Source organism: Heliangelus exortis, chromosome 18 (genome assembly GCF_036169615.1).
Source record: "Heliangelus exortis chromosome 18, bHelExo1.hap1, whole genome shotgun sequence".
Classification (NCBI taxonomy): Eukaryota; Metazoa; Chordata; class Aves; order Apodiformes; family Trochilidae; genus Heliangelus; species Heliangelus exortis.
The window spans coordinates 12,487,281-12,513,279 of NC_092439.1; the positions used below are offsets into that span (position 1 = coordinate 12,487,281).

Below are 25,999 nucleotides of genomic sequence, written 5' to 3' on the forward strand. Positions count from 1 at the left end.
TAAGAAAGACCTAGAAAAGCCAAAAAGCCTGAATGAGACAAGAGTGTGGGTGTGATTTATCTCACTTCATTTTCAATGCCTATGGTGTAAGCATGCACAGCAGGCACTCTTATTTCCATTAAAGTTATTGAAGAGAGACAGATATTTCTGGAATAGGATTCATCTCGTTTGGAAATAGCATTAATCCCAGGTCATTTAGAAATTGCATTCCCTAGAAATGTGTCTTGCTCTCCAAAGGGTGTCTTGACCTGGATAAATAACTGGTGAAAGGAGGAGAAGGAGAAGGAGAAGGAAAAAAGGAGAAGGAAAAAAGGAGAAGGAAAAAAGGAGAAGGAGAAGGAAAAAAAGGAAAAGGAAAAGAAAAAGGAAAAGAAAAAGGAAAAGAAAAAGGAAAAGAAAAAGGAAAAGAAAAAGGAAAAGAAAAAGGAAAAGAAAAAGGAAAAGAAAAAGGAAAAGAAAAAGGAAAAGAAAAAGGAAAAGAAAAAGGAGAAGAAAAAGGAGAAGAAAAAGGAGAAGAAAAAGGAGAAGAAAAAGGAGAAGAAAAAGGAGAAGAAAAAGGAGAAGAAAAAGGAAAAGAAAAAGGAAAAGAAAAAGGAAAAGAAAAAGGAAAAGAAAAAGGAAAAGAAAAAGGAAAAGAAAAAAAAGGAAAAGAAAAAAAAGGAAAAGAAAAAAAGGAAAAGAAAAAGGAAAAGAAAAGAAAAAGGAAAAGAAAAGGGAAAAGAAAAGAAAAAGGAAAAGAAAAGAAAAAGGAAAAGAAAAAGAAAAAGGAAAAGAAAAAGGAAAAGGAAAAGAAAAAAAAGGAAAAGAAAAAAAAGGAAAAGAAAAAGGAAAAGAAAAGAAAAATATTATGTTACTTGAAATTTGTGAATTTCATTCCTAGCTGGTGACAGAACACAGGGCTGGACCTCTAGTCTGCTGGAGGAGACCCATTCTTGCCAAACTCATCTGAAAGCTCAAATGCACAAAATTAAACTAAATTTAGAATGAGGAGCCCCAGTCCCAGGGTCCTTTCAGGGATAAGAGAATCTCCTATTTATGCTCCTGCTAAGAGTCTACAAGGGCAGTACAAAATCCTACCACCACAATATTGGGTTTAATGATTGCAAACTATTCAGAACAATCATGCTGCTGTTTACATGCAGCAAAGATTAAATCTCATTTTAGTAATCAATAGTAACCAAAATAGTAACCACTAGCATCACTGTCCTTGATCTGTACCTTAACAAGTAAAGGTTAACTAAATATAACTAAATATAATAACTAAATATACATATCCATCCATGTCACTAGGTGTTAAAAGACATGTTTAGAGATATTAATTCAGTCTTTATTTGCACTGAAATAGCTGTAGAGGATATATATATATATCCTCTCTCTCTCTATATATATATATTATATATATAAATATATATAAATATAAATAAATAATAATATAAATAAATAATAATAAAATATATATATTATATATATAAAAATAAATATAAATGATATAAATAAATATAATGTAAATAAATAAATAAATATATATAAATATATATATAAATATAAATAATTATTAATTATTAATTATATTAATTATAGTTAAATATATTAATTGTAATTATATATATTATTTATAATTAAATATATATTAATTATATATTATTATATATAAATAATTATTAATATAGATAAATATTAAAATGTTCAAAGCTCAGGAAAAAAATTGCAGTTTTGTTGAAAAAAAATCGCAGTTCTTAGTTAGAAAAAAATTTTCTTTGTTGAAAAAAAAATTGCAGTCAGAGATTTTGATCACAAAATCAAAACAAATCAAATCAAATACAAAACTTTTGCCTCCACTCAAAGGGGTGCACGGGGCAGTAGGGTTTGCCCAAACCATCCTTTTAGTTCTCTGTTCCTCCTTTGCAGCATCCCGGATGTATCCCAGGAATTGCACATCAGATCCAGTGCAGACTCTGCAGGAGAACTTCCCCTCATGTCCCAATAGTTATGCCAACTGGCTCGTCATCCTTCTCTTGGTCATCTTCTTATTAGTGACAAATGTTCTCCTTATGAATCTCCTGATTGCCATGTTCAGGTAAGAGGGATTTCAGCAAGCTGCAAAGTTTTAACTGGATGCTTCACTACCTTGCTGTTGGTTATTCATTTCCAAATAGACTGCAATTTTCTTTCTTTTCTATTTGGGGATTGATAGGTGATTAGATTGCAATTTTCTATCTTTTCTATTTGGGGATTGATAGGTGATTAGATTGCAATTTTCTATCTTTTCTATTTGGGGATTGATAGGTGATTAAATTGCAATTTTCTATCTTTTCTATTTGGGGATTGATAGGTGATTAGATTGCAATTTTCTATCTTTTCTATTTGGGGATTGATAGGTGATTAGATTGCAATTTTCTATCTTTTCTATTTGGGGATTGATAGGTGATTAGATTGCAATTTTCTTTCTTTTCTATTTGGGGATTGATAGGTGATTAGATTGCAATTTTCTATCTTTTCTATTTGGGGATTGATAGGTGAGCTTCTGGGATCATTTAGTTCTTAAATTCTTATAATCCTAACACACCACACTAAAGACAAGAAGAAAAGTCTCTTTTGCTGCTCAAAATTCAATGAAACATGCACAGAAGGGTCTGGATCCCTGGCTGTCTTGCAGCAGAAGACTGCAGGTGCAAAATAAAAAAATCAGCTGTAAACTTGGCAGTGGATAGTCTGCACAGAGGGGAAATGCTTGATGTCAACACAGCTAAAAATGATTCATTTGGTTGCAAAACTGACGTGGCATGTTTGCTGGTCTTGCCCGAGTGGAAATAACTATTAAAAAAAAAAAAAAAAAAAAGGCCAGAAGAATGTAATTTTTAACATTTGAAGAGTGCAGCTGCAATTATTTTAACATCTAAGAATTTTAGATTAAATAGATTTAGATTAAATAACACTACTCAACGTACCTTTTTTTAAGCAAATGTGAGACTAAATTTTGTAATAATAAACTTACAAACTTATTAAGGTAAAAAATAGTTATATGCCCTTTTTTTTTTCCCCAATGACAGTTACACTTTCCAAGTTGTTCAGGGCAATGCAGACATTTTTTTTTTCCCCAATGACAGTTACACTTTCCAAGTTGTTCAGGGCAATGCAGACATTTTCTGGAAAATTCAACGTTACAACCTGATTGTTGAGTATCACAGCCGCCCAGCCTTGGCACCACCATTTATCATCATTAACCACATCACTCTGGTTCTCAGAAGAATCTTCAACAAAATGGAACATAAAAAAGAACATCTGGGTGAGCTATTAAACATCTACCAGCCTGGGGATCCTGAGACTCTCCTGGGACGTGCTGCGTAGGCAAAACTGAAGAGAAATTAAGGTTTCCTTAAGCCAAGAGTCAGGATTTATTTTTAACAAAGAACGCCAGGAGAGGAGAAATGAAAAATGAAAAATGAAGGTTTACAATCCATCCTCTGCTATAAACAGCTTCTCACAAGGCATTTCTTTTATGCATCATTGTTACAACAAAGGGATTGATATAGAACTGATGAAAGGGATTTGGTTTCTGAAGAGGTAACAATAATAATAATAAATAAATAATAATAAATAAATAAATAATAATAAAATAAATAATAATAATAAATAAATAAATAAATAAATAAATAAATAAAGGCTTAATAAATAAAAGGGGTTTTTTTTGCTCCTGAATTTTTTAATTATTAACTACAGAGAAGCCTAAAAACATACACCAAGTCTATAGTCTTTAGGAAGATACAAAACTAGTATTTTACATTCAAAATGTCTGTGAAATTGAGGTCACTTGCTGGCTGGCACACTTAACAACAGCAATTGGCTTTATACTTCAGGGTGAAGGGATTTATTTACCCCCTATTTATAATTTTTTCTAATAAATAAGGTTAAATGATAAAGTGCAACTGAACGTAAAGCTCTGGCCGTTAAATGCTTTGGGGTTAGAATTTGTTAGAAGTCTGCTAAGGTCATAAATGAGACAGAAGCACTGAAATTGGTCAATGTTGTTCTATCAGAAAAATCAGGACTTAGTAAAAAAACTGCAAAAAGCTCTACTGCCTTCCATTAAAAGAGCAAAAAGTAGAAAACACTTATTTTACTCTGCATTTTCGTAACATGACAGCCCTGTAATGGCAAGAACTGATTTTTCTTTAGAATAGCAGCCTTCCAATACCAGCAGAAGAGAAAAAGGAGTAAATTCTCTCTTTCCTACAGACAGAGAGACTTAAATGTCTGTAAATACAATTCTCTCTGTCTTACTTTTCTTCCCTACAGAAAGAGATCTTCCTGTTGGTCTAGACCAAAAGATCATAACATGGGAGCTGGTGCAAAAAGAAAATTATCTTGTAAATCTTGAACAAGAAAGGAAAGAAAGCAATGAAGAAAGGCTGAAGGCAACATCTAATAAGTATGTAATTCTGACCCAGAAATGTGCCTTTCAGCTTTCTGTTTTAGGATTTCTTCTGAGGCCTTTGCTTTTTGGTGAGCATGTCTGCTTTTTTTTTTTTTTTTTTTTTTCCCAACAGGGTGGATAATTTGTCTAAATATTTTTCTGGATTGAAAGAACAAGAAAAGAGGTTTAAAGTTATGGAAGCTCAGGTAAGAAATATTTGTAGAGGCATTTATATCAACTTGAGGATGGCACCATGCTTCTCTCATTTAATGGTGGTTTTTCAGACTCTGTTTAGGTATAAAGAGAAGGAGAAATGGGTCTGGAATGGGAAATGGTTTCACTTTATTGTTTTCTCTCTGGTGCCATACAGACATCAAGAAACTTTTCTCACCTTTGGCAGAAAGGAGAAAGAGGATTTTTTTCTTTTCTCTTTGCTATTCTGAGTATTTTTCTTTCACTAAAAATGCTTCTGGAAGGAAACCCTTCATCTTCCCACCTCCATTCTCTTCCATCTCTGAGCCTTTTCTTCCTTTAAACTGACAGCTTTGGCAACACCCACATTCTGTTTGATCTGCCCTAGGCTGATCTTCTTAGACATTGATTTTTCTGATTTTCTTAGATAGCAGCATCTCAAAGGGAAGTGCCTACCACAAAAATGTGAAGCATAAATAATAGAAGGAAACCCTATCTTGAGCAAACCCTTGAAATACAAACAAAGGTTTTTTTAAACAGTCTGAAAATGCTCAGCATTACCATGTGCTACGTAGTACAACTGTTATTGTTTTCTTTCTCCCTAGAACTCCAGGGTAATTTTGACCTCACTGAAAAGTTCTTTATCTTAATACTCCCAACTGCAGTTTCCCTCCCTTTTCTTATCCATTTTATGGCTTCCTGAAAAAAGCCAGGCTATTCAATGAACAATGTTGACACCAAATAAAGGTCCAACAGGAACACCCATGAAATGCTTTAATAAGCTTGTGCTAGCTTGAGATGATGGAATACACTTAAAGGGAAGATATTTAATACAAATCTTTCTCTAAGACAGTTCAATCATTTCTTTAAAAAATGGTATCTCTGATGCTGCTTCACTCTGCTGCCCAGATTATCTTGCCAGTAAATTTAAGAATGGATAAAGTAGTACAAAAAAAATCAACTGATGTGGAAATCACTTCTTATTTTGTAGATTTGCTACTGTACAGCTGTCATCTCTTCCATGGCAGAGGTTTTAACCAAAAGCAACCTCATGAGCAGCCAACCAGCTCCAAACTGTAAGTCTTGAAAACACTAAAAAAGCTAATCCATGCAGCTGAATAATTTAGTTGCACAAATGGAAAAAAAAAAAAAGATAAGAGAAGAACCACAAAAGGAGGTGCAAAGGAGTGTATGTGGAGTTCCTGGGAATATAAACAAGAAATAGTATGTTCATAGTTCTGACTGAAAAAAATTGCCTTTTGAAGAGTGTATTTTAAAAGGTTTGTGGAAAGGACTCTTGCTTAGTGTGAGTTGGAATGATCTCACCTAACTTTAAGCATGTAAATAAATACCTATTTGCCACAGGGGTTCTTGAGGGGATTGTGTCGTGGAGGTTCTGGAGTCAATGCAATAGAACTGCAAAAGAATTATCAAAATATTCAATATGGATAACAACAGTCATTGAAAAAAATATTATAAAATGAGCAAATTTGTTTAAATCAACACAGCTCATTTGCCTTCTGAGCAGCAACTCTTGCTGCCAGGTAAGAATCTTGCCCAGTGTCCCAGGGCTCCACTGCTGGGACTTGAAAACATTGCAGAGAGAAACAAACTATTTCTCATCCCCCAAAGGATATCCAGCAGTCAAAAACTCTGGATTTTCTTCTTATTGATCTATTTCAACATCTACCAAATCCTATTATGCAAAAAGCTCTCAAAAAACCATGAACTGAGCACATATATATATATATACACACTATAGGAAAAGGAAGTAGCAGAAAACTCAGCTAAGTTATGACATGACAATGCCTCAGATCACTCAGATTAAAATCAAACTTGATTTAAGTAGTCAGAAGCTTATAAAACACATATATAAATTGCCTAATTAACAAAAACATGCTGTAGCATGTTCACCAGACATATTGATGCTCTAACTGCATAAAAACTTAACTGGAGAAACTTTAGTAGCTGAAAAATAAAGAAAAAACCAGTTTTTATCATTTACTTAGCAAGTGCCAAGTAGCAGAATCTGCACTATCTTTTACTGTGGATTAATTTCAACATTTTCAAGTTTCTTACATAATAACTATTGTGTACCCCTTGTCCTAAGGTTTTTAAGCAAGCATTTGGCTTTTACAGTCCTAGGTGTGATGAGTGCCAACACCCAAGTGCCTTTGCCAGAAAGAAGTGAGAAAGAAGAGTGTGGATATCAGCCTGAGACTGACATCACATACATTGATCACTAAATTTTACTCCCATTTCTTCAGACTAAACCTTTTGTTCTACTTTTGAGCTACTGTAGAAGTTAAATTATAGTATTTTGAAAGCCTAAGGCCCAGCTTCAAAGCCTTTTTACCAAGCACTGTCAATGTTTGGCACTACTGGGGATTTCTTGGTCCTTCCCTTTCAATATTTTGGTCTTTCCCCTTCAATTTCTTGGTCTTCCTTCCTTCCTGCTCCTGCATCACTTGATCCTCCCTCCAAAAATTTTCTACAAACTGGACTAAAAGCTTTCTCCTCTAGGATGGCTCTAGCAGCTTATTTTCTAAATGCCTTCTGTTCTCTGAACACCATCCCCTACATCCAGCATCAGCACAAAATTCCACATTTCTGTTCAAGGGAGCCTCCCTTTTGAGGGGTGATCATTTACACACTAAAACCCAAGCCCCTTCCCTGAAAAGCAAGCTCATGTTCCCTTTCCCAGGAAAGCAAGCTCATGTTTCTGAGTTCCTGAGGACTCAAGAAACAGTTCCCACAGGAAAAGGCTTTGGATACTCAACTATTACAACCCAGAGAACCCCTGGAGTTCTTACAGTCCTCAAACAATTGCACTCACCATCTTCTCTTCCCATGCTGGCTCCTGTGAGCTGTTCCTCTCCTGGTATTCCTTGCTGAGGGCTCTTCACTTCTTTGAGCCAGCAATGTGCCCTTGTGGCCAAGAAGGCCAATGGCATCCTGGGGTGCATTAGAAAGGGTGTGGTTAGTAGGTCAAGAGAGGTTCTCCTCCCCCTCTATTCTGCATTGGTGAGGCCACACCTGGAGTATTGTGTCCAGTTCTGGGCCCCTCAGTTCAAGAAGGACAGGGAAGTGCTTGAAAGAGTCCAGCGCAGAGCTACTGAGATGATTAAGGGAGTGGAACATCTCCCTTATGAGGAAAGGCTGAGGGAGCTGGGGCTCTTTAGTTTGGAGAAAAGGAGACTGAGGGGTGACCTCATCAATGTTTTCAAATATGTAAGGGGTGAGTGTCAGGGAGATGGAGTTAGGCTTTTCTCAGTGGTGACCAGTGATAGGACAAGGGGTAATGGGTGTAAATTGGAGCATAGGAGGTTCAAGTTGAATATCAGAAAAAATTTTTTTACTGTAAGGGTGACAGAGCCCTGGAACAGGCTGCCCAGGGGGGTTGTGGAGTCTCCTTCACTGGAGACATTCAAAACCCACCTGGACACGTTCCTAGGGGATGTACTCTAGGGGGCCCTGCTCTGGCAGGGGGGGTTGGACTAGATGATCTTTCAAGGTCCCTTCCAACCTCTAGGATTCTATGATTCTATGATTCTATGATTCCCAAAAGCTGGAATCTCATCACATGGTCCTCAGGTCTCTGGTGGCTTTGCAGGGACACAGAGCAGGTGACCCTCCCACAGTCAGACCCCCAGCCTCTGCTCTTTTGTTTTAATGCCAGATATCAGCTTGCTGCTGTTCAAGGAAACTTTGCCTTCATCTATCATACCAGACAGAACACCACCTCTGCCTCCTGATTTCATTTTACTTTTTGCTCACAAAGGCCAGAAAAAATCTTTTAAAAATATTTTAAAGCAAGAATTGTCCTTTGAACAAGGAATGTGGACTATCTTTTTTTTTTTTTTTCTTTTTTTCATTACTCGAACTGTATGTCCTTAGCTTACAAAAATCAGCTGGCTTTATTAGAATTTTGTATGACAGACCAATAAAATGAATATTGCTACTCTGTTTTAAAGGGAAATTTCTTTGGAATAATAAAAACAGCACCAGAAAAGGGAAGTATTGGGTTGTGGCCTTTCTTACACTGATAAGATTCAACTGCACTTCATTTCCTCATGCAAGTAACACTGCTACTATACAACACTAATAATAATAAACAATTATATATATCTGCAACTAAACAGCTATTCAGTGGCACTCCAGTGAGTGGAATTAACATCACAGAAATTCCTGATCCCTGCCCTTGCTGCTGTCTTTCCTGTTGTTCTGTCACAGTGGCTGAATTACTTTTCAATTAAGGATCCTAAAGTTTTTTAATTTCCTCATGCAAATATAGGCTGGATGTTGTAACATTCCAGATCTTATTATGTTCTGTAGTGTTTAGTCATTTAGTTGTACAAGGTGATGCAAACATTGAAAAATGTTGATTTTGTGGAAGCAGTTACTGTAGGGGGAGGGGTAGAGGTCAGAGTAGATGAAAACCTGGTTTAAAGATGAGTTCTAGGATACTTCTAGAAATACACTTTTGCTTCCCTACACCATCCTGAATGTGTCTCTCTCCCATAAAATATTTTCTTAGTTATGGTTAAATGTTGGACGGCTGTTTGGTTTTTTTTTTAATTGTTTATTATTATTGTTTATATTTATATAAAATATATATACAACACAAATGGTGCTGCAAAAGCTTTCTCTCTTACCAGAGGCAGAAAAAAAATCTCAGCTCTGATAAAAATACCTGACAAGTGTTTTATTAATGGCTATCAACCTAATATCTTCATAAAAGAGGCACTCGACCAGTTTACACAGCTCTGCTCCAGACCTCAGCAACCTCATGAATAGTTTTTGGTACTGCCCTAACTTCTTCTTCACCACAGGCAAGTGCAAGTTGTAAACCCACTAAGTTTGGACTGAGCTGTATTTTTTTGTTGGAAATAATGTGTATCATAGAACCAAGCAGGCCCTGCTCCTGGCAGCAGCTTCCAGTCTCAAGCAGCTACTATTAAATTGTAATCAGCAGATTAAGTATCCCCTGGAAACCCAAATCTATCCATTTGGAATTGCTCTGTCCTGCTCACAGTGCTGTGTAACAACTGATGTATTTAGCAACAGCTCCTCCATCAATGTGCATCAAACTGTATCCTCCTGAGAAAATCCACTCTGCTTTTAAAATTAAAAGGGGGATTTCAAAAAATGGACCAATAGTTCTCATTTTACACTGTTTCCTGCTTCTGCTGCCAAACCAGGAACCTCTTCAAACACAAAGACCCAAATGATTTGGGCCTAACAGCCAATTATTGAGAAGATGGTGACACCCCCTCCTCAGAAGAAGCAGCCTCCTCAAATAATGTTTGAGCAAGCACAGTCTAGGAAGAAAAATCACAAACTCTAAAGGAATAATCTTTCACAAGGTTATAAATACTATCTGGCAAAAGAAAAAAGTCCAAAACTGACCTGAACTGACCTGAGTTTCAAATCATATAACCTTTCAAAGAATTTAAGCTTTCAACCTTATATATAAAATTTATTAACAGTATGAAAAACTACTATATTTAACATTCACCATAATATGAGTCATTGTATGAGGTGATTCATCCTCTGAGGTGATTCTCTGTGTATTGCAACACGACTGAAAAGATTAAAAATGTGAATTTTTAGAATCTAAAATATTGAACTTGAGGGAGAAGTTACAAAAGGGTAAGCTCAGAGCAACATTCTGGAAGATTTTCGAGACAATTCCCAAAATAAATAAACAGAGTGTTTGTCAAAACTCCTGTAGCTGCACTAATTAGCCTGGTTCAAGGAGCTGAAGAAATCAAGCTGCAACTCAAAGTTTATTGAACCCCAAAGAACAAAAAAAACCCAACAGTTTGGATACAAATACCTCATTCCCACCAAATCCACACAGAGCATCAGTGCCACCTGGAAAGGAGATACAAACATGCAGGCCAAGAATCACCACATCAGGAGGAAAAGCTGCTGCCCAGTTCAACCACTGAATTTTGATCTCCACTCAACAGACTTTGCTGGAGCAAAGCTGAGTCTCTCTTCCCCACATGTATCCAGAGTTCTACCTCTCCACAGGAAATATTGTTTATTATAATCTTTACAATGTAACACTATATACAAGTTAAATCTTCAGCTGACCTTAAAAAAATACTGGTTTTGCACTTCCCACAGGAGCCCTCCAAAGGGATGGTTGGGCACTGCTGTGCTTTTACTGTCAAAAATTTCCTCCCTGGGACAGAGCCCGGAGAAATCACATCTGATGGAAGACTAGGTTTTTATTTTCAGTGTTTAAAAATCTCTACATACTGAGCTCATCATCTGTGTTTCAGAATTCTAGAGGATTTGGAGACTTCTCTAGATTTGGGGGTCAGTAGGAAGCCTTGCAGCCTTTTAGCTAAAAGATCTCTATTTGTTGCTAAGGGGCACTTCAGCTCCAGAACAAGCCCCAGGGAGCTGCTGGAACAAACAAATCACAATTCCCTCCTGCTAGGGTGCAACTATCCTTTGCCCACAGACTTTTTATGAACAAGAAGTTTGAACTGTATTTTAGGAAGCCTGATTTCCAACAATATAAAATGTGCCTGTGATGCAGACTGACAGACAAAATGCTATTGCATGGTTTCCAGACCAGAAAACAAAATAGAGAAAAAACCAAACACATCCAAAGACAATACAGGTCCCTGGATGTCTCCAATGTGCTCCAGCCTTCAGGATTCTTCCTCCTCCCCTTCATTGTCTACTTTAGGTCGGAAATTTTTCCTGTTCTTCTTCTTACTGCAGTGGAATCCAACTGTTTCCAGTGGCTCTTCACCTTTTCCACTAACCCTTGCACTAAGCTTACCTTCTGTATTCAGGTCCCCTGCCATCATGCACTCCTCCTCCTCCTCTGTTCCTTTTCCACTTCCACTGTCTAAGTGCCCCAGCTCTACCTTATCATCCTCCCTCAAGTCATCAGTCTTCTTAAGAGATTTTCCTTTCAGATCTGTTTTCATGTGTTTCTTATCATCCTCCCCCGATGATGATTTCTTTTCCAGTCCATCCACTCCCCTCTTTATTGGTTTGGTGAAGACAATCCTCCCAGCTCCACAGCTGGAAGGGTCCTGGTTGAAGTATGGGGTGTAGCTATCTTGGGCAGCTGAGCTTTGCTCCTCTCCTCTTTTCTTCAGACCCTCTAGAAATTCCATGGCCACTGCCCTGTTAGTCTTGTCAGTAGACTCTGAAACTCCATCCAGGCTGTATTTGGTCCAACGCTCGGGGTGTGCCACATAGTCAGGCACTGCAGGAGAAGTTTTGGGAGCCAGCCCAGGTTTGCCTTGCTTTCCCACACTTTCTGGAGCCACATGACTGGAACCTGTGGTTGGAGGCAGTGGACGTTTAAACCTCCCATCAACAACATTATCTTCAGGCAGTGAGGGTACAGACATCTTGGCTGCCTCTTCCAGGCAATCAAAAATGCTCTGGCTACGGAGAGAGAACGTGGAGCTCATGCCCCTCAGATGGAATGGCTGGACAGGAGATTTGTGACTGCTGTTTGAAGAGTCAGGGGTCTTCCCTGGTTTGTAATCCCCATCCTCTACAGAGGGCTCCTCAGGAGATATTGTGTCAACTTCTGCTTCCTCTGTGGAGCCCAAATCATCGGAATCGGAGTCGCTGAGCGACACGGTGTCCGAGGGCAGAGCTCCTTCACAGCCCAGGGCACCTCCAGCCACTGTCCCCAAAAAGGGCTCAGCTCCATCCTGATCTCCCATCTTCAAGTTAGGGCTCCAGGAAGGTCTTTGACAAAGGCCCAGGAAGAGCAGCAAAAAGAGTTTTCCAAGCACCCAGCGAATTTAGTGCCTAGAATACAAAGAAGCAGAAATTCAACAGTAAATTAAGAATATCATTTTGTGCTGTGCAAAAGAATTATTACCCCCTAGCACAGTATTTCAGGGATTCCTAAGCTATTTTTGCTTCAACTAAGAACATTATTTGAGGCATGAATGCACATTAAAACTAACGACTTACACAAGTCTCAGTGCAAGAATCTGAATTAATTAAAAACAGCACTGCACACCCAGTTTCAATAAAGGTTACAGCAGATCCAATTACTGAAAGAGAATTTTTTGAGCAAATCTGAATACCTCTTAATTGTCTCAGAAAGCAACAACCACTGCAAATGACACTCTGCATTTGTCATACTGCATAGATTTGTACCTAAAGTACAAAACCACATCCTAATCACCCACCCATCTTTTGGCCACTCTGAACCTTGGCTGCATCAGACACTTTACCTCCTGTCCCAATAATCATCACAGAATGAGCCAGCCCCAGGAAGCAAATCCACTGGAAAACTGTCCTGGTTTGGGCCAGGATAAAGGTGATTTTCTGTCTTGTACTTTTGCTTTCAGCTAAGTCTCTTGTAAGTAGTTGCACTTGCTGAAATTAAGAGCAAGTTTCTCAGACAGTGTGTGTTTCTAGGACTGATAACACTTGATGTTTAGAGTTACTGCTAGAGACTGGTGTGCAGAGCCAAGGACACTGCTCAGCTCTGAGGAAAACATAAAGAGGTCCCACCTGCATCCCTCCTTTGGGGAGGAACGGACAAGATAGATGCCAGAATTGACCAAACAGAGTATTCCATCCCATACACCTCATCCTCAGTATAAATTTGAGGGATCACGAGGGCCAAGCCAGATTTCCTGCTTCCAGCTTCCAGCTGCCTGCCCTTCCTGCCTTTCTTGTTTCCCTTCCTTCACCTGGCATCCTGGAAGGATTCCATCCCTTCCTCTGCCTGTGCTCCTGATCCATCCCAGCCCATATCTGTGTGTTCCTGCCTCCAGTTCCCAACTGCTGCCAACTCCAGGAGTCCAGCCTGGACTTTCCCAGGGCTGCCCTGCAGCCTCGGTGGTGACCTGAGAGCTATTGGGGGAGAGGGGGGAGGAACGTGCTATCCATTTTCTTGTATATTTGTATATATTTATTAATTTTTCCTATTTATCATTACTGTTTCATTAAAGTTGTGTAGTTTAGTTTCCAACCCATAAGTCTCTCTCCCTTATTCTCTCTCCCTTCTTAACAGGGAGGAGAGAGAGATTAATAGAGAGCGTCTGGTACTCGGTTTAATTGCCGGGCCAGTGTTAAACCCTGACAAAAACTAATCACTCATGTGCATGGAAACAAAGGGGAGGGTGCACCTAAGGGTCTGCAAGACCTGGCCCTTCAGGGAGTCAAAGGCAGAGTGCTCAGAAGCCTGACTTCCAGCAGCAGCTGGAATCCAGATTCCCTCTGCCACCTGCCTGAACTCGTGGAACTGAGGTGCTTGGCAATCACACCACCACTTGCTGGGCAATCAGAAACCAAGCTGGCAAACAGACCCTTCAGCTCACAAAACCATGAGTTAGAGACACAGTTCTAACATATTATTAGAATAAGCTCAAGCACCTAATGACAGGTCCTTCTGAAATGATTCAGTAAACAGACATGGAAAGTCTGTTAGTCACTCACTTTCTATGGACACTGAGTCAGCTTCCCCTCCTCAGGGTCGGTGAAAGCCACCAAAGATCTCAATGCTTCCACCCTAGAAAACAAACATTTCCATCAAGAGACTGGAAATGTAGTTTGAAAATGAGTTTTAAAAGTAATTCCTTCCCCTTGAATCATCCAAAGCTGCAGAACCAAGTTCTAAATCTGACACAAACTCATGCTAGTATAAAAGTGCAGATATTCCTGGATTTTTGGCAAAGGAAAAACACACAGCCTAATAAGGCAGGCACCACTGTATTTACTCAGTCTCCACACTCACACTGCCAAGATTATTCTGTAGAGCAGAAGAAAGGTTTTAAGAAAGCAGAACTTCAGTTTGCATGTGCTGTAAACCATTACTGTATGTACAGTATTAAATGCAGCTGAGAATATAAACTATGCATTGCAAGTACTAAATGCTGCAAAAAAGAGACCATGGATACCATGGAGTTGTGTTTTCAAAGACAGGACATAGTCACAGTTAGTGCCACATTTTCATGGGGCATTAAAACATGGAGAAACTTCTGAAGAATTCAGCAGACCTGTTGATGGAACACAACCTGTTGATGGAAGACAGCACCTGGGTTCCATGTAAAGTTTGGCTGTCTTTGGCTAAAGGAATCTGGTGACTGCTCTTGAAAGCACTGCCCTCAGTATAACTCTTAAATAGGAAACAATACCCTGAAAATCAGAGTCTTCTGCTTAATTTTATGACACAAAAGTAATGATTACAACCCAAAAGAGGCACTGAAGCACAGTACTGACTACTAAACCAGTTATTTTCAGAGAGCAGTAGAAGTGTCCACCACAGGCTGTGAATCAGGGTACCTGTCTGAGGGCTGTTACACATAAAAACTTTGCTCCTAAGGGGATGTTTTAGCCTTAACTCCATTAGCAGACAAACACACACAGTACACCAGGCAGACTCACAGGTTCATTAGGGTGACGTGACCACAGCACAAGTCAGACAGAATCCTGGCTTTCTCTAGGGGAAAGTCCCCATTAGACTCTTCCATCCTGCTCTGCCGTCTACAGGCTCTGTCCTCCTGCAGAACTGGGAGCAAAAGAGACCTCAGTCACCTCAAAACTCCTCTCAGAGAGCACTGCAGCCAACACCCCTCAACCCCAGCGCTGTGCTTCGGGACGGTGCCCGCAGGGCCTGAGGGGAGCAGTGCCAGGTCCTGCACCTCGGGGAGGGGGAAACCACCGGGCCTGGCCCAACATCGCAGGTACAGCCCACAGCCTGCCCAGGACCCCCGCTCCTTTCCCCTGCCCGCCCTCCCGCGGCCTACACCGCCGCTCCCCGTCCCGCAGGCCTCAGCACAGCCGCGGGCTGACGCCTTCTTCCAACCCCCCCCCCCCCCCACCTTCCTCCTCCTCCTTCTCCTCCCGACACGGGGGCTCCCGGAGCTCCCCTCACCCCGCACAGTGAGGAAAGGAGAGCGAAACGCCGCGTACCCCAGCACCGCACCGGCCACAACGCCGTTCCCGCCGCTCCCCCTCCCCGCCCCGGGGGATGCTGGGACACCGAGTCCCTACCAGCAGCCACGGGCCAGCAGGGCGCGGCGGAAAAACTACAACTCCCAGCAGGCAAAGCGGCGTGGTTGGGACGAAAGCGGGTGCCCTCCGCCCCCCAACCCCGCAGCACCTCTCTTTCCTTTGCGCCCCGGTAGTTGTAGTCGCTGCCGTTCCTCCAGCGGCGGACATTTTGGGAGACGAAGCGTGAGGAGAACGCTGCGGGCCCGCTGCGGAACGAGGCCGCGATCTGCCCTCCGCGGCGACGGGGGAACTACAGCTCCCAGGGTGCTCCGCGGCTGAAGCTCGGCCGCCATTTTGCGCCTGTGAGGAGATGGAGCGGGAGAGGCGCTGAGGGGAGCGCGGGGCTGAGGGGAGCGCGGGGCTGAGGGGAGCGCGGGGCTGAGGGGAGCGCGGGGCTGAGGGGAGCGCGGGGCTGAGGGGAGCGCGGGGCTGAGGGGAGCGCGGGGCTGAGGGGAGCGCGGGGCTGAGGGGAGCGCGGGGCTGAGGGGAGCGCGGGGCCGCCCCTCGCTCCGCGGTACCGGGAGTGGCAGCGATGGCCTCGGCGCAGCGGTGGTTGAAGCACCGTGGGCACCCCTCAGGCTTCCCGGCTCCAGGAAGGGGTCGGCATGGCGGGCACGGAGAGGCAGGGAAAATAAAAAAATTAAAAAGAAAAAAAGTCAAGCAGAGTCTTTTTTTCCTCATCAGAAAAGCAGGGTTTAGTCACAATGAAAACTTTAGAGGAATCTCTGGGGATTTTTTTGTTTCCTTGTTTTCAGTTTAATTTGTAGGGATTTGTTTTCTACTCTAGCAAGTCACTAGGGGCATAAAACCACTCCCCCCTCCCAAATAATGATAAATAAAGTTTCTATTTTCTGTCCCAGAAGGTTGTGTTCCCTGTGGGCCTTGAGAAGTGGAGCACTGTATGAAAATGTTTCACTGGTACTGACCAAACGTCCCTCATTTTTTAATTCCTGTTTCTGCACGGTGTTCATTTGGTGGAAATGAATTTCTGAAATGTCTTCAGTATTTCTAGGATAAAAAGAAAAAGCCAGGTTTGCTGAGCTGATGGGCTGTGGTTCCATCTTCCCCAGGCTTTTTTATTGTCTTGGGGTTTAATTATTAAATCAAAATAAATTACCTGAGCCTTTAAAGGTTGCACATGGACCTCTATGCAGAGGGATTTACTGTAGGCTTTGCGTGCAATTAAAGCTCATTCATGCCACTGTTGGGCAACAAAATAAGAAGTTAGCATTGAAGGACAACTTTGTCTGATTTTTGTGGCACTTTTCATTCCCTCTCCATGCCATCCCAGCCCTGCTCCATCACTGCTGTGCTGAGGGCCCTGCAGCCATGGCAGAGGAGACTTCACTGCATCCCTCCAGGCAGAGCTTCCCCCTGAATCACTCCTAACAACAACTGCAGCCACTTCGTTTGCATCATCATTTTTAAACCTGTACTTTTCACCTGCTGGAGTGTTGCTAACTGTGGTAATTTGTGAGCCTGGTGCTGCGTTTGGAATACATTTGGCAGCAATGATGAAATCAGTGCAAAATGCCTCCTGCCTGGCTGGAGTTGTGCTGGAGCTTTGAAACAACAGCTGTAGAGGTGTTCCCCTCTCTGGTGATCCTATTTTTCTAACGTACACGTTTCAGTTTGTCACGGGTATTCCAAGGGGTTTCCAGATGGAGGGAGGAAGCAAAAAGGGAGTCTGGTGGGTGGGTGAACAAAAATGGATAGGAGGAGGGTAGTAAACAGGCAAAAGGAGCCAAGAATAAACCACGAGTGCTGTGTAACACTATCAAGGGTGCAGGGGTACAGCAGGAGTGAGCCCCTGAGGGTGTTAAGGAGCAGACAAGAGCAAAACCAGAGCCCTGTTTCTGTAAAGCTGGAGACAAGAAGGGTTCACCACGGGCTGGTGCAAGCAATGCACTCGATTCTCAACTCTGGTTTCAATGCTCAGTTAGGAGCTCAGGCAGAAGAGGGCTACACTACCTCCAACATTTCCATGACCTGTGGATGTGGACAAGCTTCATTCCTCCATTTCCAGAGGCTACAAGTTTTCCTTATTTTTTTGTCTGTTAGGTATGTTGATAACCCATGTCCCCTTCAGAGGCTGACTGACCCCTTTGTCCTTGTTCCTGTCTCTTTGCAGACAAGATTTAGCATCTCACACTGCAGAGAACGTGGGGCTGAGCTGCTTTTTCTCTGGTGGCTGAGGCCAGGCCAGTTTGCAGTGGTGTGGATCTGCTGGTGTGTTGGGGTTTTTGCTATTGCTTGGCGACCGCTGAAATGAAAATAATGAGTCAGCCTCTGAAGACAAACAGATGGTAAAGTGTTTTCCTCTCCCAGGCATGAGCTGAGGTGGCTTGAAGAGGGGTGAGGGGCTAAAAGGCAGATCTGAGCTGCTGGGGAGGACATCATCCATACCCACAATGTGGTTTTTGAGGGTTCAAAACCTTTCCTGCCCAGGAAAAAGATCTGCAGGAATCCAGTTAATCCCTGCATGCGGGTACCAAATGCACACCAGTCCCAGCCCTCTTCTGGAGTGTCTGCTGCTCTTTTCTTGCAGATGAATGTTGTTTCACAGCCCCCACCCAGGAACTCTTTCTGCTGCTCACTGGCAGGCTCCTGCTGCTTCTGCACTCAGAGCCTGGCAGAGCCTGCTGGCCCTGCTCCTCACAGTTGCAGGCAAGTGGGAGGCATGTCCTCAGCAGCCCCTTGGATTTTACAAGCCAGACACTGACTAGATGCATTTTCATTATGTCCTCTGCCTTCCCAGAAAGAAAAGTTAATCATAGAGCCTGCCAAATTGTAAAGGACCCATCAGGGTCATCAACTCCTGTCCCTTTGGAGGGCACCCCAAGAATCACCCCCTGTGCCTCAGAGCATCATCCAAACACTTCTTGAGCTCAGGCAGGGTTAGTGCTGGAACTGCTTCACTAGGGAGCCTGTTCCACTGCTCAACCACCCTCTGAGGGAAAAACTTTCCTTATATCCAACTTAAACCTCCCCCAGCACATCTTCCTACCATTCCTCCATTGGTCACCAGAGAGCTCAGTGCCTGTTCCTCCTCCTTCCCCAGTGAGGAAGGTGGGGTAGCTGATGCTGGAGCTCCTGAAGTGTTTCCCTACAGGCAAAAAGCCAAAGCACTGTAGTGACCCTGCATCCTTCTCTCCTGGGAGAAGGCAGTCACACCAAGCTGGAGTGGGGACAGGCAAAGGAATTCATTTGAGTTGCCCTCCCCCATTTGCAGAGAGGAAAGCCTACAGCTGGCCTTGAAACCCTCCCCTGGGGTGAGTTTCACAGAATGTTAGGGGCTGGAAGGGACCTCAAAAGATCCCTGTTTTAGTGACAAATGCTCTGTTATTCCCCACTACCCTCCCAGGGAAAACAAGGGAATAGGGGAGAGAAACTTTAAGGTTGAATAAAGCCTCAGTAGACAGAACCTACTCAAGGTTTTACCTGTCTGGGTGAGTGATGTCCTTCTCCAGGGAGGAAACAAGGAGCAGCAGGGCAGAAAGCCTTAACCCAGCCAACACACCAACCAGAGAAGCCACCATTTGGCTCTCTTGGGAGCCCTTTTATACTGAGCACATGGGTTGGAGCACTGGGGTTGCTCCATTTGGGTCACCTGGCCCATCCTCTCCTCCCATAGCTCAGCTGCTCCCCATCATCACTGCCACAGCCACAGCCTGGAAGCTGCTGGGGGGGTCCCAGGAAGGTTTTTTTTCTATCCTGGTCCTCTCAAACCAAGACAATCTTGGAGTCCAACCCCCTTGCCAGAGCAGGATCACTTGGTGTAGGTCACACAGAACACATCCAGGTGGGGTTTGAATGTCTCTAGAGAAGGAGACTCCACAACCTCACTGAGCAGCCTGTGCCAGGGCTCTGTCCCCCTCGCAGTGAAAAACCTTTTCTTGTATTTACATGGAGCCTCCTATGGTCCAGCTTGCACTTATTACCCCTTGTCCTATCATTGGGCATCACTGGGCAGAGCCTGGCTCCATCCTCCTGGCACTCACCCCTTACACATTTATAAACTTTATAAACCCTCATTCTCCTCTTCTCCAAGCTGCAGAGCCCCAGCTCCTCAGCCTTTCCTCACAAGGGAGATGTTCCACTCCCTTCAGCATCTTGCTCACTCTGTGCTGGACTCTTTCAAGCAGTTCCCTGTCCTGGAACTGAGAGGCCCAGGACTGGACACAATATTCCAGATGAGATGAAAATCTTACTGGTTTGCTTGCAGCTTTCAGGCAGGGTGTTGTGTGTGCAGTTTCACCTGGCCTCATGCCAATAGCTCTGAGCTGTCTTCTAACAAGGAATGCCTTAGAAAAGCAGGGCCAGGAAACACTTTTAAAAGAAAAAAAGCATGATTGTTACTTGCAACCACTGACACTTGAGCTATCTAAACACAGAAGGAGAAATGCCAGGTGGACCACGTTGCATGCTTGGCTGCAAGGTTCTGATCTATCTGCAAGTGTGAAAACAACTCAGGTTTCAGTTTTGCAGCAGTTTTAGTGTCTGGGTGGTATTTTTTTTTTTTTGCTCTGGGTCCCCAGGCTCTGAAGTGAGAGCATCCAGAGCTGCCAGAGGCTGCTTGAAGTTCAGCTCTTTGCTTCTGAGCATCCCTGCTTAAATTAGGATTGCAAAGCAACCTGATGCTCCCCAGGCTGAAACTGATTGGTCATCCACCAAGACACAGATTAATGCTCCTCTAGCTCAGCTGCAGAGTGTGGTACCAATGGGATTTGGGGTTTCTAGCCTGTGTCTATCAGTTCATCAAGAGCTGCTCAGGTAGTTCATTGTCTCTCCCCTTTGGCACTGATGGCAGAAGTTCCTTCACTGGGGGGGGCTTCATTTCCACTCTTACCTCCTATGTGATGCAGCTTCCCAGCCTTAGTGCATTCTTGCCAAATGTAAATGAAGTTGTTGAATTTTTTTTTTATTTTATTTTTTTTCAGGACAATCTCCTCTGTCCTCAGCAGCTTGCCCTGGAGCTGAAACTCCCTCCTCTCCCCTCACTGGAAGTTCCAGGCTGTCATGGCCAGCAAAGGAAATGTCATTCAGAGCAGCAGTGTGAGCAAAGCCCCAGTCTGAGGTGTCCTTCATCCCCCAGGCTGGCAAGGGGAGGTGGCAGGCACAGGGATCCAGCCCCAAGGATGCTCTGCTCTACAGAAACCTCTGCCACGGGAGAGCTGGAGGGGTTTTTCTGCTTCCTGGGGGGATATTGCAAAATCTTGGTTAGAGCTCAGACAATCTCTTTTAGGGGAATGGACATCAGCAGTTTATATCTGTTCATCCCTGCTGTTTTAGTAGGAAATCAGGCACCTTAAAACACAAACAGCCCAGCAGAGGCTTACAAAACAGAGCTTGCCAAAGCAAAGAACACCTCCAAAACTTGTCACTAGAAACAGTATCCAGGTTGTTATTTTAAAAAACAGTTTGAGAGGAAAAAAATTCCACTGGGAAAAAAAAAAAAAAAAAAAAAAAAAAAAAGCAACTTGGTCTGGCTTAGAAAAATTCACACTTGTGTTTTTATTTCATGAAAAATTCTTGTTTAACAAAAAGATTCCACAGACATATCCCTAGGATTTAGAAGTTCACAGTAAGGTCTCCAGTGCCTTTCCAAGCCTTTCAAGACACAGGAGAAAAATGTTGAAGAGAAGCCTAAGCCAGGGCTGTTGCTGCAATAAGAGAACAAGAAGAAGGCTCCAAGTGTTCCACCCACCCTTCCCCTCACTGGGCTTTATCTGCCTGGCCTCACATGCTCCAACAGAGCAGGACTGGTGTTTTCCAAGAATATCCTGTGTCTGCACTTACCTTCAAGGCACCTGGGCAGCCTGGTCCTCTCCCAGCATCTCCTACAACTCATCCCTTGTTGTTAAAACACAGACCTGCAGTGCAGAGGGGGCTGCACTGAGCCAGGGAAGGTTTGAAATCCCAGCTATGATTTCAGGCTGAGGTCCCAAGGCACACACCCAGGATGCCAAAGAGGCCCTGAGCTTTCTGAGGCTGTTTCCACTATTGTTTCTCCTCCCATTAAACACCAGTTTGAGTCTGACAGTGACTCACAGCAGCTTCAGCCAACCTCCAGAAGCAAGAATCATTTTATCCCCATCTGGAGCAACACCACAATACAAATGTTTGAAGGCAGGGAGGAAAGAGCATCAAACTCCTGGGAAACCACCCAGAGGGTCAGCTAAGGACTGCACTCCCTGCAGCCCAAATTTTGCTTGAATACAGGAGGGAGACAAGGCTGTTCCCTTGGAAGCTGGGGCAGAAAGCTGGACCCAATGGAAAGAAACAAAACCTGACAGCACATCATTAAAAATCCACTAACAAGGGGGTTTGCTTCGTTTCTTTTTTTTTTTATTGTTTTTATATATCACTTTTTTTTTTTTTTTTTCTCTTTCCAGAAGTCATTATGTCCAAGTCCATTAACATTCAGGTAAACAAGTGACAAGAACAACAGATGGGCATGATCTCAGAGCACAGGCACAGCCCCCAGGAGCAGGGTTTGCCTTTTTTTTTGTGGCAGCTGAACTTGACTCACCCTCACCTGCCATTCCCTCCCTCTCCATCCAGGCAGAGCCCATGGCTGGTGGCTGCCACAGGACATTCCTCCTCCAACTCCAGTGGGAAGTCCAAGACAGGGCAGGGGAAGGCAGAGAGCTGTGGGATCACTTGGCCTCCCCTTTATGCTTTCCCCTAATGGTGAGGAGGGGCAGGCAGTGGCAGCACCAGTGGAGTTCCCAAACCAGCCACAAAATTCAGAGCAGCCCCTGGCTAGATGGCAGCAGAAGGCATTTTGGGCCATTTTTTTTTTTTTTTTTTTTTTGGTCACTTCAGCAGAAGCTCCTTGGGGCTGGGGGCAGTACTGCCACCTCAGCCCCTCTGATTTGCTGCAGTCACCCTCATTTTTAGGTGATCCCATTAGCTCCCCCACAGCTTTGCCCCCCTTTCCTTGAGGGGGTGGGGGGATCACAATTGCAAGAGCCACCACTGCTGGTGAGCAACCTTTTGGCCTTCCCTCAGCACCATTCTGGATGTGTCCCCCCCTCCCAGAGGCTGGAAAAACCCATGCTGTTGAAGCCTGGTTCACAAAGCATCCTGGTGTTAAGGTTAACTGGTTGTAAAACTGCAGCACTTCATCACACTATGCACACTATGAGAAATGTTTATTAAGTCGATTTTTGTTATGTTTCTTTGCTTTTTTTTTAAAAAAAAAAAAAAAAAAAAAAGGCAGAAAGAAGTTAAAACACACTGCTTTTGTGGCATGCTCCACAGTATGAAAAAAATCCCAAGCATTCAGTTAAGCTGTCAGCAGCTCTGTTTGACCTTTCTGTGTGGTTTTTGAACTTAGACTTGGATAGTTGGCTCCCCTTTTCCCCACCAACCTCTCTTTTCCTCCCCACATCACCTCACACCCATTTCCTCAGCTGTCCCTTCCTCCAGGAGGATGCTCTCCCAGAGAGGGAGTGGTTTGTATTTACAGCTCACAATTTTATCCTTGGTTTGGGTTTTTTTATTTTTTGGAGGGGTAGAGAGGACCTGGATGGGTCCCCCATGTTACACACACCAATTTCCAGGTGTGCAGGAGAGGCTGTAAGGCAGGGCAAGGGGTACAACCTTGTGGCTTTTTCCCCTTGACCTCAGCCAGCTTTGGGACAAACCAGCTGGGATGAAAGCTCTGTCACCTCTGGATCCTGAGTGCCTGCAACAGGGTGAGTCCCTTCTGCCCTTCACAGCTCTCTCTAGTTTGCTTTAACACTGGTCCATCCTCCAGGAGGTCAGACAAGAGGAGACCCAAGTACACAGGTTTTTTTCTGAGGGTTTCTCAGCTACTTCAGTATTGTTAAGCATGATGGTTCCTCTCTGCTCTTCTTCTCCAAGGCCTGATGCCTCCTGCTACAGCTGATGTCCACTGACCATGAGACCTCTCAGCTAAAGAAAGCATTTACCCTCTCTCTGCAAATTCCTCCTGTCCCCTCCCATCACCTTCCCAGCCCCTGGCTGGTTCCCTCCTGCAGCAACCACACGGATGGGAGGTGGCCCAGGGTGACAATCACCCTGAAATGAGCCCCAGAGCAAATTACAGCCCATGCAGGACATAATCTGAGCAACCACCCTGCTCTTCCTCCTTCCACAGGTCTCAGACTCCCTCCTCAGGTACAACTTTTTCCCAGAGAAACAACCCACTCCCCTTAAGCTACAATGTCCAAGGCAACACCCGAGCTGCATCAAGATCCAGCCCAGCTTCAAACAGAGCTCCAGCTACATCCACAGCATCAACTGAATACTGAACAATATCCCAAAAAAAAAAAAAAATAGGCATAAGGAAAGAAAACAGAAATGAAACGCTTAATGGCATATTTATACACATTTATCAACAGTCAACAACAAGAACAAAAGAAAGAAGGTGGCAAGTTACACATCCATTCTGTATGCTAACAATCCTGGTGGTGCACAGCTACGTAAACACACATGCTTGGTTGATGCATATACATATATCCACATAACAGAGTAGATGACCTGAAGGAGCTGTGCTGGGGAGCAAGGGGAAGGGGTTACCTACTGCAAAACCCCATCTCGTTCACCATGTGCATAACGTGGACATTCAGGGCAGTGTTGCTTTAAGGCTATTTCTAAGGCTGAATCTTTTCTTGTCCAACCCCTCGATGCAAAGTTCTGTTGAAGCACTTCCTCCTCTCGCCCAGCACAACTTGAGATATATATATATATATATATATATTTACCTATATACTTTTTAAAGGCCCTATATACTAGAAGGCAGGAAGAGGAAAGGGAAGAATGGAAGAGGGAAAGAGCCTCCAAATGGATCAGTTTGCCCCAGTGCAGGAATTCCCCATCCTGTCCTGGCAAAGGCCATGGCACCCATGGACAAGGTGCTGTTGCCCAGGGGTCATGGGTCTCCCTCCCTGGCTGATCTGAAGCTCTTCATTGCAATGAAGAGGGAGAGTGAAAAATACTTGAAGGACCAAAATTATTCCTGAAGTGGGGAAGGTGATCACTACTTTCAGCTCCTCCCCTTGCTTGCTGCAAGGGGGGCAAAGAGCTGAGAGTTTCCAGCTCAAGTGCCCATATGGGTAAGGAAAAGGCTTTTCTTAAAAATATATATCTATAGAACTATACATATAGATCATCTTTTTAGAGACACTCTGATTTTATTACACAGCTCCTGGGTCACTCTCCCCCCCTCTATCTACAAGGTAACAGAGTGGCATTTGAGAGAAGCCACAGACATCAAACAGGCAATCAGAGCTTACCAGGTCACAAGAAAGTGTTTTCATCTGGTGTGATCTAAAATCCTGATCAGCTTTGATAAGCTGATCTCCTGCCATTGATGTGACTGCAAGTGGAAAGTCTTAAAATGAATTTATTTTTTTTTTCCCAAAATCAGGTTCTGACCATTCCCTAGCAATGTTACAGTGCATGAGGATTTTCTGTAAGTAAGGAAAATCTCATTGAGCAAGAGAGAGATGCAAAGATGAAATCTGAAAGATGAATGCAAATAGCAATACATACATGCACCCTGCAATACATAAATGCAGGATTTCTTAGGTTAAGGACTTTTTTTGTTTTTTTCTAAAGTTTTCTACTTTTTTTCCAATACCATTTGTATGCAAGCATTGGCTTAACAGTGGAAACTTGGTATAGAGCTAGACTCTCTCACAAGCATCTGTCTTTCAAGAAAAAATGAAAGAGGTTAAAAAAAGCAACTTCATTTTCAGTTTGTTACAGTTAAAAATCTGGGACTAAAACCCACTCCCAGCTGCTGATGCTTTAGTGTAACCAATCAGTGGACATGAGCCAATTTATAAAGTTAGAGCCCCAAGGAAAAAAAAAAATAATCCAAAAACAACCCCACTTTTCAGAGATTAAAACAATTTAAGCATGACTTGTGTAAAGGACTGACCTAGCAATGCAAACAGGTTGGAGAAGAACAATGCCCCAGCATTTCCCCCGGGGACACATTGCACTCAGGCTATGGGGGCCCTTTCCTCTCCTCTCTCCCAAGCTTTGGGCAGCCAGCCAGCCTTCCCTAAGAGAGCATGAAGAGCCAGGGAGTCAGGGTGATGGTAGGAAAAGCTGAGAAGAAATGAATGAAAATGCTAAATCCTGATTCAGCATCCAATTATGCATATAAAAAAAAAAAAAAAAGGCTGTGTCGAAAAAGAGGTTTTTTTAAAAACCAAGGCAAAGTTTTTCTGATATCGGGCTGCAGCCTTTTTCCTCTGTACATTGTCCACAATTTCTGAGTTACAGGGGATGGGGAAAGAGGAGGAAGGACTCAATCTCCTGCTACAGCAGCTTTCCCCATCACACAAAACTGATGTGTAACTAACTCAGCCACAAGGATATGGGAAAGTTTTATTTATTAAAAAAAAA

The 25,999-nt window shown here is 43.1% G+C and overlaps 2 protein-coding genes across 5 annotated transcripts in view; one reads left to right on the forward strand and one right to left on the reverse strand.

Moving 5' to 3' along the window:
• TRPM5 (transient receptor potential cation channel subfamily M member 5) overlaps nucleotides 1–7,508 on the forward strand; it is a 53,128-nt gene extending 45,620 nt beyond the window's left edge. Inside the window, exons 20-25 of the mRNA XM_071762215.1 lie at nucleotides 1,909–2,077; nucleotides 3,108–3,286; nucleotides 4,297–4,429; nucleotides 4,548–4,620; nucleotides 5,598–5,682; nucleotides 6,746–7,508. Of these exons, the coding sequence (XP_071618316.1) occupies nucleotides 1,909–2,077; nucleotides 3,108–3,286; nucleotides 4,297–4,429; nucleotides 4,548–4,620; nucleotides 5,598–5,682; nucleotides 6,746–6,852 (746 nt within the window). The 3' untranslated portion in view covers nucleotides 6,853–7,508. The remainder of the gene's footprint in view (nucleotides 1–1,908; nucleotides 2,078–3,107; nucleotides 3,287–4,296; nucleotides 4,430–4,547; nucleotides 4,621–5,597; nucleotides 5,683–6,745) is intronic.
• Nucleotides 7,509–10,042: 2,534 nt separating this feature from the next.
• Nucleotides 10,043–15,899, reverse strand: TSSC4 (tumor suppressing subtransferable candidate 4). Of its 4 annotated transcripts, none has more exons than XM_071761767.1 (4): nucleotides 15,720–15,899; nucleotides 15,002–15,125; nucleotides 14,054–14,126; nucleotides 10,043–12,406 (listed from the first exon to the last, which is right to left on the reverse strand). In XM_071761767.1, exon 4 carries the CDS (start codon nucleotides 12,316–12,318, stop codon nucleotides 11,278–11,280), a length of 1,041 nt encoding a protein of 346 aa, XP_071617868.1. In that variant the 5' UTR covers nucleotides 12,319–12,406; nucleotides 14,054–14,126; nucleotides 15,002–15,125; nucleotides 15,720–15,899; the 3' UTR covers nucleotides 10,043–11,277. The 4 variants fall into 4 exon arrangements, with proteins under 4 accessions (XP_071617868.1, XP_071617865.1, XP_071617866.1 ...); XM_071761764.1 differs by lacking the exon at nucleotides 15,720–15,899 and adding an exon at nucleotides 15,530–15,675; XM_071761765.1 differs by lacking the exon at nucleotides 15,720–15,899 and adding an exon at nucleotides 15,530–15,675 and having other exon boundaries at nucleotides 14,976–15,125.
• Nucleotides 15,900–25,999: the final 10,100 nt, after the last annotated feature.

What these genes read in the sequence shown, in the direction of transcription:
- TSSC4 (XM_071761767.1), bottom strand. Translation starts at nt 12,318, where the DNA reads ATGGGAGATCAGGATGGAGCTGAGCCCTTTTTGGGGACAGTGGCTGGA.